Source organism: Dipteris shenzhenensis, chromosome 26 (genome assembly GCF_047967505.1).
Source record: "Dipteris shenzhenensis isolate YYH24624 ecotype China chromosome 26, Dip_SZ_1.0, whole genome shotgun sequence".
In the NCBI taxonomy this organism is placed as follows: domain Eukaryota; kingdom Viridiplantae; phylum Streptophyta; class Polypodiopsida; order Gleicheniales; family Dipteridaceae; genus Dipteris; species Dipteris shenzhenensis.
The window spans coordinates 4,476,300-4,491,508 of record NC_141621.1 but is presented as its reverse complement, the minus strand read 5'-3'; the positions used below and the strand labels follow the sequence as shown (position 1 = coordinate 4,491,508).

Here is a 15,209-nt window from a genome sequence, read left to right as displayed (position 1 = left end):
TGATCCCTTAGGAACCTTGGAGGGCCAAAAAGAATAGTAGATTCATTAGATTAGGTGAAGACAACTAGAAGAGGGGAATGATTTTGGGAGAGAAACAAATCACATGATGCTTTGCCAACCTCTCTTATACATTTGAGTTAGTGCATGCACACCACATCAACTACTCCTGGATTTTAGAGGGAAACTTTAAGAACTTGGTAGTCTTGACTCTTCAAGATTTTAATCATCCCTATCCATGCGATGAACCCGATGGCTCCACATTTTTCAAATTGTATGGGACCAAATTCTCAAGAACACTCATGCTATTTTAAAATCGAGAGCAGTCATTCCTTAAAATAGCTTATTGGAAAAACGAACTGATATGTATTATCTGGAAGGACAGAGAGAGACTTGACACTGCCAGACAGGACTGTGAAGACTGACGAGGGGTGGGGCTGCTGCCGTGTGGTTTCGGGCAGTGGTGTGAATCGCGAGGACTGCTGTTGGACTCGGGGAGGAGGCTGCGGGGAAGCGGTCGTTTGGGGGGACCGCTTCTGGAAGCTACTACGTGACGTGGCGCGGGAAAGGGGGGCGGCGTGCGGGTGGGTCGCGAGTCACGAGGGCGAGGGCGGCGCGGAGGGCAGTCGCGTTTCCGTTCGTCAAGATTTGAATGGCCGCCCGCAGAGCTCGAGAGGCGGCGATGGCAGTTCACACGGACCCGTCATATTTCATACATTTAAATATCTTCGCGCATAGACGGCATGGACCCCGCGGATCCGCGGGCGACGTGGCGGTCACCATCAGACGCGGCAATTTCGGTCGGGTTTAACCGAGCCCTCCCGGCGCCGCCCTCCGCGAAGGAAGCCGCAGTCTGCAGGTACGTGGCGCGCAGGGCATGACGTGGCGAAAGCCAGGTGCCACGGCGCCGGGGGCAGGTGGCAGCCGGTGGGACCCCATGCGCGTGTGAAGCTTGTCGGCGGCGGCGGCGCTGGCAGTCAGCGTCGCCGGCGGGGAAGGAGCAAGACTAGAGTATGGATTTTCACTCGTGCCACGTGGGATGTCTTAGGCCAATCAAGGGCAAACCAGCCACCGCCCAGCCCACCGTTTAATTCAGCGGGCTGACGTCGCACAGCCTTCATCAAGCCGTGCCACCGCAATCAGCTGATTGATGATGAACCCACCCACCTCCTCAGTCCAGATATGTCCAATTTTGTATAATAATAGACGTCCCGTCAACCTCCCCCCGCCGTTCTTCGCTTTTCCCCACACTGCTTTCCGCGCCGTTACTTCGCCGTGTCACAAGCTGCCTCCTCCCTCCCGCTCCTGTGCTCTCACGCCATTCAAGCTTTTATATTCCGCTCCATTGCACTCCGCAACTCACAAACTCTTCGCTACGATAGCTCTCCTTCTCCCCCAATCGCCCGCCTCCTCGCTCCTTGTCCCTGCGTCTCCCTCTCTCTCTCTTTCCCCCCCTCCTTGCAGCTTGCCAATTCCCTTCGCCGCTCATTTATCCTTGCTTCTCTGCCAACTCTTTCTTCCCCTCAGTACTTCTGTAGCCCTTCATGGCTGTGGAGACCCAAACCATGTTCCGCGACGCCATGGCCAGTAGGTTCGACTGCCGCAGAGACGACGATTCCCCAGCAGCCAACGTACCCGCCAAAGAGACGCATTTTCGCGGCGTGAGAAAGCGGCCGTGGGGGAGGTTCGCAGCGGAGATTAGAGACCCTTGGAAGAAGACAAGGGTATGGCTCGGGACATTTGATACTGCGGAGGAGGCCGCTAGAGCTTACGACAATGCAGCGAGAACTTTCCGGGGCGCGAAGGCAAAGACGAATTTCAACTTCTCAGCCCAAGGGCAAGACGCAAATCAGACGAGCCCCGCTGCTACTGAAGATCCTTGGCGCAACCCGGCCAATTTGCCTTTGGTCCAATCCTGGGTGAAGAGCCTGCAGGAAAGCCCAAGTGTTGATCTCAACTTAGGCGTTCCTGAAAATCAAGGACTAGCTCCTTCCAACGGCTTCCTGGTTCAGAACTTTAGAGGTACAGGAAACCGTGTCGGATCTACGGCACTCGCGTCGGTCAAGCGCTACGTTAGGCGTCAGGGGGAAGCTGGACAGCCTGAGAAAAGACAGAGGCTGGATAGTGACGGTTCATTGGAAAAGGCTGCAGTAGGTGACGTCAAGGCGTCGGTTCCATTTAGAGTCGCGAAGCCGTTGCCTCGCACCATGCCGATCTTGGATCTCAACTTGCCTCCTTGCAGAGATCAGGATGAGGAAACCGAAGCTTCATGTCGAACGTGAGATTGCTATGGCGATTGAGACCGATCGCGCGAGCGTGCTAGCGATTCGCGTAAAAAAATTTCGCATTCGCTTGTTTGATGGTACGCCCATAGATGCATTCTCCACGATCAGGCAGGTTTCTAGAGTGATTTTGTCGCTCACCTTTCGGAAATTTGATGGACAGACATGTCTTTTTAGCGCTACCTTCTCCTCCAAGAGGTGGTCGAGAATTGGACAGTCCTTGGGCAAGTTTTGAAAAAAGTTCATTGCGTAGGGCATTGCATATAGAGATCATCGTTCTACAAAGCTCTAACCTTCAATCTAAAACTGCCCAACTTATTAAAAAATGCTCCCTATGCTTTGAAGGGGTCTTATTTTTTAATTAATGATGATATGCTAATGCCCTCATTCAAATTTTAAGGGTAATCTTTTATTTCTTGCCCTAAGAAAGTAATATGCATAGCCTTATACAAGGCAACCTTATGAGGAATTTTGACCACGTTACACTAGATCGAGTAAATGCCCTTGAAAATTGTAGGTTTGTTTGTTCATCCAATGTATTGATTTCCATCTTGATGTGCATATTAATGGGACTTCTTTAAAGTGCGAAATTCCTAGGTAATCATTTATCAAGTATTTCACGTTGTTGCTGTCCAATCTTAGTTTTACAATAGTCAACCGCCAATCTTGAAGCTTACAATAGCTAAATTGCATTGTACATCAATGGCCCAAATTCTTATTTTTTCTTTTGCGATAAATAAAAAATTGAAATAAATTAAGCTTACAATAGCTAACCATTCATCTAGTAAATTGCAACATCAATGGCCAAATTGCTTTTTTTTTTGTGCGAGAGAGAACAATTACATGGGAAAAGGGAAGGAAATACAATTCAACTATACTGCTAATGCAAGCAGACGTGCGACCACAAACTCACTATGATTCCCATAGTAAAGAAGCACATCTATACAATCCTGTTTCAACCCGTTGTAGAAAATCTATTGGAAGAGGAACCTCACAAAGTTCCTAAACTTCCATAACCCCTGCAGAATGGTAAGACGAAGTAAGTGCCATAAAATGAGCTGTACGTTAGTCATGCTAGCTTTGTCCCCCAAGAGAACCAACTTCCACCGCACTCGAATGCAAATGTGAACCTTGTCATGCCACTGAACCATACGCCAAACATCCTTGGCTAGAGCACAAGCCTAAAAGAGATGAAAGTGACTCTCACACTGAACTTTACAAAAAGGACATAATGGAGAGAGATTCCCATTCCACTAAGCCAATCCATCATGAGTTGGTAGCTTGCACACCAGAATTCTCCAGGTGAAAAAATTTATAGAAGCAAAGTTAAAGACTATATCCACTTCAATCTTAATCCCCACACACAGAGCAAATCTTGAGGTAGAAACCGGACCCAAGCCAGTTTGATAGCATGAGGAATATCAACAGGAAGAGGCTTACGTGAGAGCCAGGATAAATCCTTCCCCGCTTGATTGCCTGAACCTCAAAGGTCAACAACTCATAAACAAATAGGTATAGTACACCAATAATCCAAGCAGTTTCCCAACGGTAAAAGATAGAAACTTTTGTTCAAAAGCTGATAGCCAATATCAACGCACAATTTTCAACAATGGTAAGAACTTCGCAGTAGAAGAATTCCAAATAGAGCTCCAAGTAGTGATACCTTTGAAATGCATCCACAAGGAGAGCCTGGGTTTAATTTGTACAAATAGAGCTCCAAGTCATGATACCTTTGAAATGCATCCGCAAGGACAGCCTAGCTTTTTATCTTCAGATATGAATCGTGGGGTGATTAAGCTGAACGATTCCCAAATCAATTAATTGGGTACAACCTGGCGATTGGAGGCCGCTTACTATGCTTAATGCTTTGTATAAATTTATGGCCAAAGCTCTTGCATTGAGGGTTAAGTTTTGCTAGCCAGGCTTTTGCATTCACGTCAATATGGCTTCTTACATGGCCGTAACATCCATGACGCTCTTCTCAACATGCTCACTGCTATTGATTATGCTGTCACAAGAGATGCTAGGTTTATGATGCTCAATCTTGATTTAGAGAAGGCTTATGACCGAGTTTGATGGGATTTTGTGTTGCGGGCAATGCATTCACTTGGTTTTGGTCTAGGGTTTTGTTTCATGGTCAATACAATTTTCACCAATGCTTCTGCGGTTATCTCCATCAATGGATATATTTATGATTGCTTTCCACTTCGACGTTGTGTCCGTCGGGGTTGTCTACTGGCCCCATTGCTTTTTGCTAGAGTGACACCTTTGTTGCGTCAGATTGATGTGCATATCAGTAGGGGATCACTGGTTGGTTTACCGTTGCCTGATGGATCAGTTTTTGCTACACAATTTTTTGTTGATTACAACTCTAACATAATGCTAGCTTCTCAGGTTAATCTAGATTAGTTGGTGCAGCTCTATGATGAGTTTGCTTATGTTTGTGGTTCGAAGATAAACTCTCGCAAAACAAAAGTTGCATTTCTAGATGGGCTCCCTCCTCCTCATTGGGTTCAACACTATGGATTTTCCATTGTCAAGCCAAGAGAAGTTCTCAGGTATTTATGTTGTCCTATTGGTGTGGGGATTTCCATGAAGTAGAGAATACCAAGCGCAAGCTCAAGTACTAAGGTATGGGTCCCTACCATGTGGTTGAGATCACTCCACAAGGGGCATGCCGATTAGCCATCCTTGATGGAATAGAAATGGATGGCTACCTTAACGGGAGCAAATTAAAAAGATACTACGGACCACTCACACTGTCTACCCTTCAAGCCATCCATAGAGAAAAAGAACTCAAAGCCGAGGTAGCCAGGATGAAATGCCATGCCATCAAAGAAGCCAGAGCACATAACGCTAAGCTCAGACAGTGTAGGCAAATGACACTACTTAAGGCAACGCTTGAACAACAAAAGCTAGCGGATGAGCTAACAATAGAACCAGCTAGGTTTCTTGTTCAACTGCAAACCATGCGCATGTGCATCAGAGCACTCGTGGATCTGGGAGCGAGCCATAACATCATCTCCAGGTCTTCCAACAATTTCATAAATGGCATGATAAACATATCTCTCTTTTGGGCCATCTTACTGTGCTCAAGCATGTTCTTGCTTCGTGTATGGTGTTTCTTTCTATAGTTCTTCCCTATTCGCAGCAGGGTTTTTCTCAGTTGCAGCGATGGGCTACTGAGTTCTTTAGTAGGATGACCAGTGGCATGCATTTTCCATGGTAGTATGTGCAGACACCTAAGGAGGCTTGCGGGTTAGGACTTGAAGCTTTCAAAGCTAAGTGCCATAATTTATGTGTCAAATGGGTGTTCAAGATGCATTCTAGGCAACCATGGGCAATCATTTCTTGCTTTTGGCTTGAAGAAGTTGGGAGGCTAGGCTTCTCACGGGGCCAGTTGCATTGGCAGGAGGTCTCGCTTTCACCGTTTCGAGTCCATGTTCCCCAGTCTACCCTTTTTCAAAAACTCTTACTGATTTGGAGGGGTGCAGTGGGCGATACGGAGTGGCTGCCTACTCCATGATGCCTTGGAGATTGTGCCCAAATTGCATATTTAGCTAGTCCCTAGTATTCCTAAACCTCTATATAGTGGGTTCTTTAGATTTTTCATTTATCTAGTATTTTGCATTGGATGACAATGACCCATAACAGTTAGTCGCTAGTATTCCTTTACATGGTCTCATAGGTCATAATATTGACTCCTAAGCCTCCTCAATGAGCACTCCTCAAATATGATTTTTTTCCTCAGTAGTAGAAGCCCCTATATACATTGCATGAGGTAATTTGGGATTATATCTTCTTCTCTCTTAACTAGAGGATAAGGCTAATACTCGTCAACATTCGGGGGAGGGAGTTAATAGCTATAACTTATTAATGTTTGGATTCATATTCTCTAAATTATCATAAACTTAAGTCTAGTTCTTCGACCCTAATCCTCTTCAACTTTCTGATGTGGGCATTATGTCTTAGCCAATGACTAGTCTTCCACTCTCTCCTTTTTCTTGCATTGCAATTGCTCAATGAGGGTTGAAGAATTGCTTTACTACCTCACCCTCATCCAATTCTTGAGACATAGGAGTTTAAGGTTCCTCTGAAGGCTTAGTTAGTCTAGACACCTTAGTTATTCAATGAGTAACTAGCCTTACTAAGGAAGGTTTCACATCCATCTTGTTAGCCCATTCTAGTTTGATTATATGAACCTCTTTTGAAATTGAAGCCTCCCCAACCCATGCCTTTTTCTTTAAAACTAGAATCCTCTTCAACTTGTGACCTTTGCATTTTCCTTTGAAGGAAATCTTTTGTGACATGACCTTATCCATTGCATTCCCCACATAGTGGTATATACTCTATTGCCTTCTTAGCATTAGGACATGCCTTGCTTGTATGGCTGAGTTCTCTTGTTAGCAATAACAAATGATAGGCTTACTTGAACTTATAACTGGCTATGGGCTTTGCACTTGGCTTGCTTGATGGGTTAACCTTATGGATTTGATACTCATTGGGTTGCTTATAGGCCATCACTTGCAATATGGGCACAGTCTACATGGTCTTTCCAATAAATTAGGTGGAAATTCAAGAGCATCAAGCCTACAATCCTTAGTGTCATGATTAGTCATATGGAAAATGGTACATATACTTTGATTGCTTGCCTCTTCCTTAGGGTTAGATGATATAACATTAGGAAGTGCACTACCTTGCATCACAACCTGGCCACTCAAAGATGATATAACTTCCATAGAAGGGTGACTTGTTCATTGAGATTCTATAGGCATAAAGAAAAGTCTATTGGTGGCATAGGATTTGGTAAATTGGGTTGAGGCATTGGGAATTGAGCGACTTGAGGCCCTACACTTGTCCCCACTTAATTTAGATTACTCCCCACACGCATGTTACCATTTCACATATTAGAAAATTGAGTTACTTCTATTGATCCATATGGTTTTGCAATTGAATTGGCAGTAACTATGGACTATACCTAGGATTTTGGGTGTAGCACCCGTCTGTGGCATATTGATACTCTCATATTGAACTCCTTTTTGGCGATCTTTGAATTTCTTGGTATAGCAATTGGCAACATGATTGTTGCATATTAACATGGAAACCCACATCCATTCGTAATCCTTTCATGAGCCAACTTTCTTCCTCATCCTAAGCAAGTGGTACAGTTTCCTATCAATAAGTCTAGTTACCCTACTGCATAGGTCTGTATTGTTCCACAGGGCATCATGGTAACACAATTTACTCCTTAGTTCTCTCAGTGGTATAAAATCTTCTAAGAAATCCACCCTATTGCAAAGTGACCTTCCCAAAGCTGGGCATACCAATCACTCCGCAAACCCATTCAAGGAAGCAAGGAAGATTCTAAGCATGTCGACCCTGATTATTGGTGAGAACCAATTAATATTATAATGTCCTCAATACCTAAAAGCATGCTGCCATGGTAGTCGTTAAATGTGTCATGATTTCTTAATTTTGAGCCCGTTTGTGCAGTTCTTTTCTTCTCATAATACTTTCCTATATCTTCCACCATATTGAAGGAAACTTTCTTAATAGGTAAATTTGATTTCAAGAAAGCTAACCCCCATTTGACAATGTTATGAACCTGAAGATGAGATGTAGTATTACGGACCTCTATATGTGACATATTATCGACTATTGCATTTTGAATGAACCCTTGACTAGTTAGCTTAATTATCTCCACCATACAAAGAAGATTCTGAGCACAGCCCTTAAATATGCCAAGTGCTAAAACTTCTCCTGAGTAAGACAACATGCCAACTTTTCCCCCCTCAATAAAAGTTCTCTTGATATCTTGAAAGTATATCTTAGGAACGATTTCATCTCAGTCCCAAAGAGTTCTATGTGCTTGCATATAAAAAATGTCACCTTCTAAGATATCACCCAATGTTTCAAAGTCTCTATGTGGATATTTAAATGCACCGTAGGCTTAGCATGTTGGTGATTATCACTACACATCTTTTCTCACCACAACGTTGAAAATGACACACATTCATAGGATTAAGACTATGTAAAGTCTACAACTTCATTTTTCTTGTATAACACCACCTCCTTGTTAGGGTAAATATCTGTAACAATTTAAAAAAAAGCATAAGTAACTGTAAAAAAGCCCAACAAATCTCACACTTTAAATCAAAATACAAAATATATTGATGTGCACCCCAACCTGAATCCTGGACCCCAAATCCTAAACCCTAAATGTGCACCCCAACCTAAACCTTGAACCCTAATTCTTAAACCCTAAACCCTAACCCTAAACCCTAAACCTAACCTCCAAACCCAAAATCATAAATGTACCTCCAACTTGTTGCATGTGCAAAAGGTTGGTGGGTGCACCCACCAACCTTTTGCACATGCAACAAGTGGGGGGGAACACCCCCCCAACCTATTGCACAAATCACAAAAAATGTGCAAAAGGTTGGGGGGGACCACCCCCCCAACATGTTGCATATACAACAGGTTCGAGGTACACCCCAAACCTGGTGCACAAATCACCAAAAATTGTAAATTATTGCTTGTACTTCAGGGTTCAACTAGGGTTTATAATATAGACTCTAGGGTTTAGAGATTATGCTTTAGGGTCTAAGATACAGGTTCTAAGGTTTAGGATCTAGGTTTTAGGGTTTAGTGTTTATGATTTAGGGTTTAGGGTTTGGGGTTTAGGATTTATAGCTTTGTATCTATGTTAAGAGTTTATAATATAGAAAGTAAGTTGTATGGTTTACCGTTTATGATCTAGGGTTTATGGTTTAGGGTTTAGGGTTTATAGCTTCGTATCTAAGGTTAAGAGTTTAGAATATAGAAAGTAAGTTGTATGGTTTATGATTTATGATTTAGGGTTTAGGGTTTAGGGTTCAGCATCTAACATAAAGAGTTTAGAAGGGCTGAAAGATTTAGGGTCTAGGTTCAAGGGTTTAGGGTTTAGAATTTAGGATGTAGGATTTAGGGTTAAGGATACTTTCATAGAGTAAAAGAAAAGTAAAATTTGCATTCTAAATCATGTCAAAGAATGGTTTGATACTTTGCACAAGCCTTAAGTTTAACATTTGTACAAAGTATCATACCCATTGAAAATAAGTACATAGGCTAAGAAGCACATCGATATATTTCTTGTCACTCTTGCATGATGCATTTCAAACCATATACTAAATGATATCATTTGGGTATGATAATTTATAGGGGTCCTACACTAATGCAGTGTCAACCTTATGGAAAGTATCATATCCATTGGAGATGGGCACATGTCTAAAAGCAAAGTGAATGTGCAATGCTTTTGAACACTCATGCATGATGCTTAGTACAAAATAAAAAAATACGCATTACAAACAACTCAAATGATATCCGATGTGTATGAAACTCTGCACAAGCCTTAAACTAAGAAAACCTAAGGCCTCTATACATACCCCTTAATTTATAATGTACTTGTATTTTCAATTATTTAAAAGAATATTGTTTTATTCGTAAATTAATTTTTAAATATGTTAAATCTTTTTTAATAAAAATATATTAGACTGTCACTCTTATTTTATATCAATCATATAAAATTTAAATTAGTTAGTTTAATATATCTCTAATGTATATCTTAATTATTTTTTATTTAATTACCAGTTATATTTAATTTTTTTATTTTATATAAATAATAATAATAAAATTTAGAAATAATATCTTATAAATATATCATATTTATATAATTGTATAGACTATACTATGTTTTAATATATTTTTATATAGTTTTTAATATATTATTGTATTATATTATCGATAATATATTTTTATATAATTATATATATATTATATTATGATAAATAATATTATTGGTAAAGAGTTTTTAAAATCTAAATAAAAAAAGTCTTTTTATGTTCTTGAGGATGTAATAGGTAAGGGAACTTTTTAAAAAATATTGTGAAATTTGGAAAATCCCAAAGGATTAGAGTTTATACCCACACAAACAATAGCTTAGGAGAGTTTTTTGGGAAATCCTTTAGAAGAGAAAAGTTGTTGCGTACCCAATAGGTTAATAGAATTCTTTTAAGTTTGGAAAGTCTTTAAAAATCCTGAAAAGTTTAAAAACTAAAAGCAAAGAAACTTTTAGAAGGTGTTGCTGATGCAATAGGTTGAAAGAGAAACAAAAGCTTTAAAAATTTTTCAAATTTCAAAAAAATTGATAGGTGGAAGATGTGGTGTACGCAATAGGTTAGAAAGCTCTTCACCTGTTGCATGATTTGGAAAATATGGTTGATTCGTGCAACAGGATGAGATGGAGGAGAGAATCAAGAAAAATGAAGAATGAGCTTGGAATGAAAGAGTGGCTTATACTTATGTTAAAAAGCCTAAAAAAGATGCCCTGACCCTAATTATAACAGAGTTCCCCATAAAATCTCAACCTCCCTCCTTTTTTCAAATCCTCCTCCCTCCATCAGACTCCTCCTCTCCTCTTGAGGTATTCCCTCCATTGGACTCCTCCTCTCCTCTTGAGGTATTCCCTCTCCTCCCTCCCTCCTCTCCTCCTCCCTCTCCTCTTCTCCTCCACTCCTCTCTTCCTTTCCCCTCCCTCTCCCTCCACTTGGCTCTCCTCTCCCTCTCTCCCTCTCTCGTTCCTCCCTCCGCTCGGACTATCCCTCTCTCCCTCTACCTTCACTCCGCTCTCCCTCTCCCTCTCTCACCCCTCCCTTCGGTCGGTCTCTCCCTCTCTCCCTCCCCTCCCTTCGCTCCCTCTACCCTGATTATTGGTGAGAACTAATGGACGTTTGAACCTTTTAATATTCACATCAAGGTGTTCTCCTATCTCCTTAAAGATACTATGGTGAATCATATAAGGATTATTAGGCATGGATAAGGGCAAATATGGTACTAGTAATGGTACCATCTAGGTCTTATTCAAGAGCTTTACCTAATTATGTATGGCTTCTTTGGGTAGGGAATTAAGACTTTCTCCTTCTTTAGCTCTTTCTAAATAACATCTTCTTACTCTCTCTTCTCTAGACCTCACTTGATCTACACTACTGTATCCATGGGACATGAACTTTATGGCTCTACGAGGTAACTTCTCTGGTACCCTATATTGACTATTCATTCCTTACACATGTACGGAATAAAGTGTCCTAGCTCCTTTTTAAAATCCCATACATAGCCTCTAGCATCTCAAAACACTTATAAAATCCCAAAAGAAAATATGATCCCTAGCAATGGTGCGAGAAAATAATGTGATGGGCCATTCTTTGCTTGGGTGTAGCCATTTTTGGTGAGGTTCAAGGAATGTTTTTAATATCTTGCCTGACCCATAACTTTCACATTTCTCAATACAATTCAACAAAATTGGTCTTCAAGTTGTAGTACACATTCTAATCTTGAACATGAGACCAAAAAAATATGGAATAAAGATTTGGAACAACACCGTTAATGCATTACAAGTGCTATGTTGCATGCGAAGTATGCATCCTAATGAGTATAGGGTATAATAATTTATTTCAAAACATCAAAATTTGTTTCTACACATATATGCAACCAAGTAATCATTCAAAAGTACACTATGTGAGATTCTCTCAACCCATGGACACATCTAATTGAGAACCTTATGTATGGTTTAAGGCCCCTCCAATGTTGTATGTGCACCCATTCAAGCTTAAATTATGTATGGGTTAAGGGGCCTCCAATTTGCAATATCACCCTTATGTATGGTTTAAGGGGCCTCCAATGTTGTATGTGCCCATTTTTGTTTGGAAGCAATTTAGGCCACATTGTACTTGTTTGGGATATCCAATCATCTAACGTGTATTTCTAGAGGGAGGAAATGCCGATGGTTGAAAATTTAACATCGCCCACTGCACCCCTCCAAATCAGCAAGAGTTTTTGAAAAATGGCAAAATGGGGAACGTGGATTCAAGACAGTGAAAGCAAGACCTCTTGCCAATGCAATTGGCCTTGCGAGAAGCCTAGCACCCTAGCTTCTTCAAGCTAAAAGCAAGAAATGATTGCCCACGATTGCCTAGGATGCATCTTGAACAACCATTTGAAACACAAATTGTGGCACTTAGCTTTGAAAGCTTCAAGTCCTAACCCGCAAGCCTCCTTAGGACTAACACTATAGAGATGACTCTATATCATTTCTTTGACTATTATGACTGACACTGTAGAGATGAGTGACACTATAGAAATGACTCCGTATCATTTCAAATTGGGATGATTGTGCATTGCTTCTGCCTTGTGTCCAACAGCTAGAGGCACATTGGTCCTTAAATGATTGACATCTTCCATATTGTGCACCCTATCCATTTCTCATGTGTTTCAGAGGACACCAACATAGCAATGTCACCCTCTTTCTAGCTAGTTGATTTAAGCTCATGTTATTTGCTCCGATGGAGTGCAGCTAGAACCCTTTTTAGTTTTACTATGAAAGAAGTCTTCTTTCTTCTTTTTGTTTTTCCCCCCACATTCCGTTAACATTTCAATACTGTGCCATTGCTTTCTCTGACCTACAATCTGTTTCTTGTGTGTTGACCAAGCTTTTCAACTTTCCTGTCTCACAACCTATATTCTCTTGCAAGCCATGACGAGGTGCATCTTGACATTCATGCCATGGCAATGATTAGTAAACATCCATAATAGAACCTCTAGAATAGAGACCAGCTAGCTTGTGAGATGATAAAAGAATAGAAGACAACTTACCAGATTCATCCAACCTCAATTTTTTATGCACCACACCTACTGCTACACGTCCTTTGGGCTACAAAGGCCATCTCAGCATTTGGCATCTGAATGCCAATGCTCCTTAGGGGGAAGGAGGCTTTGGGTGCATGTTCAAGGTCAGGATTGATGAGCAGGGATTACAGTGTAGGTTGCCAGGGGTGCAAGTTACCATATTCAAAGACTTGCAGGCAGGATATGATATGGAGTCATCTCTATAGTGTTAGTCAAAATAGTGGAAGATGAGACAAGGATTAAGCGTCATATAAGGTAATTTCATCTTTTCATGAAATTTACTTTTTTTTCTATAATCAAGAGATCTATAATTGAAATTTTAAAAATATTGTGAGATTAGTCTTGATAATCTCTTTATGTAGATGGAATGCAAAATATGACACCCTTATTGGGTTTTGTGGAAGGAAAAGAGAACATCATGAGTGCTCATCAAATGACTTGATTGTTGTTGGTGATGCCTCCCAAGGATACTTCAAAATTATAGATGCCTTTTTGTAGACTTTTGATTGTTAATCGTCTTCATCATCTTCTCCCACGATTAGCTTTGGTTGTGCATTGCATATGCAATTGCTTAGATAGTGATTTTGTAAGAAACCAATGGAGTCTTGTGGAGACATTCTATAATGCAAACCTAAAGGATAAAGTTGGACCCATAATTAAGGATGCTTTAGATGGCAATAATAGGTGACACAAGCTGATGGAGATAGTAGGCAACATTGTGGAATGCAAACCAAGAAATTGACCCATCTTTTTTTATCAATTGGTATTGATGGAATTTGAGAGAAAAACTTGTAGGAGGGAATGTGTATGGACTTCATGATCAAGACTTTGTACATGGTGGAAAGAAACTTACAAGATCACTTGATAGTCCTACTTGACATCTAGCAATTGGACATGTTTGGATCACACTAAATCATGTCTCTATTGCTTATAATTCTTTTTCAATTGAGGAGCACAGGCTACGAGATGGAGATATTCAAAGGAATGACCAAAAAATATGGTTGTTTCAATCTGTTCATGTTCCAATTCAAGTTATTTCATGCATAAATGTTACTAAGGATAAGTGTGGGAGTGAAAAAAGGAAAATAGAGGAGAAAATGCATGCGAGTTTGGGAATTGGCTAGTTACATAGCTGGAAATAGGCTCTATTAGGCAAGTGTGTGTGTGTGTGTGTGTGTGCACACACTTGCGTGCGCATGCCTAATGATATTAAAAATAAAGTTCTTTATTTGATTACACAGCAGAACTTCTCATAGGTGGTGTCACTTCTTCAACTTACACTAAAATATACAAGAGGATGGGAAAAAATAAATGCTCTCCAAATTTCTCATTTATAGAAGGGATAGTGTTATATACCCAAAACATCACAGTAGGGGTATATAAAATAGGGAGAAAGGGCTTACAGAGGGGTTTTAAAAATACCTTTTGCTGCTGATGCAACAAAGGCAGCACAACTTGAGAAAATTCTCAAGGAGGGTGCAGAAGACAAGGTAGAGTAGGCAGAAGCGAGGGCCTTTCAGGCACGAGAGCAAGCTGAGGCCATTGCAAAAATGGTCGACATGGAAAGGCATAGAAGAGAAGATGTAGAGAAGTGCATCAAGGAGCTCCAAGATAGGCTTGAATAAGTCAGAAGTGATGGGGACATCGCGAACAAGGAGCTAGCAATGATGCAAAAGGAGCTTGAAGATCAGAGAGTCAACAAGGAGGCTCTTTACAAACGGCTTTGCAACGTGCAGAACGCATTGGACATTGAAAAAGACCACATGATGGAGGTCTTGAAAACAAGCATGTGATTTATTGTTTGGTATTTACAAAAACAAGTGCGGTGGTTAGTTTGGGATTTACTAAAAGAAGTGTAGTCTCAAATACATTTTCCATTTTTCAAGATAAGTGGAATATTATTTCCTTACAATGAGACTACATTTTCTTAGTACTATCTTAGTCATCCTCATCCACTACTCCAAGATACCTCAAGATGTGCTCATACATGTCTAAATCCAATTTGAAGACACTCTTGCCCTTCTTTTATTGTGGCACAGGTTGCATTTGGAACTTAGTAGCTCTTACTAGGTGAGGGTACACAAATGCTTGTGGACGCTTATGTAGCAGTTTGTAATTGTGGCCTCTCTTGGATGTTTTTAAAAAAATCTCTGACTACTACATCCCATTTCTCATAGGTTGTTCCCAATTATCCTTAAATGCTTCCTCAAC

The 15,209-nt window shown here is 40.9% G+C and overlaps 1 protein-coding gene across 1 annotated transcript; it reads left to right on the top strand.

Moving 5' to 3' along the window:
* The first annotated feature begins 1,251 nt into the window (after window positions 1-1,251).
* LOC147884563 (uncharacterized) lies at window positions 1,252-2,744 on the top strand. Its single transcript, XM_087397555.1, has one exon. The coding sequence runs from the start codon at window positions 1,542-1,544 to the stop codon at window positions 2,277-2,279; it is 738 nt and encodes a 245-aa protein (XP_087253681.1). The 5' UTR covers window positions 1,252-1,541; the 3' UTR covers window positions 2,280-2,744.
* The last annotated feature ends 12,465 nt before the right edge of the window (window positions 2,745-15,209 follow it).

Excerpts from the sequence above, each read along its gene's own strand:
- LOC147884563 (XM_087397555.1), top strand. The coding sequence starts at position 1,542 with ATGGCTGTGGAGACCCAAACCATGTTCCGCGACGCCATGGCCAGTAGG.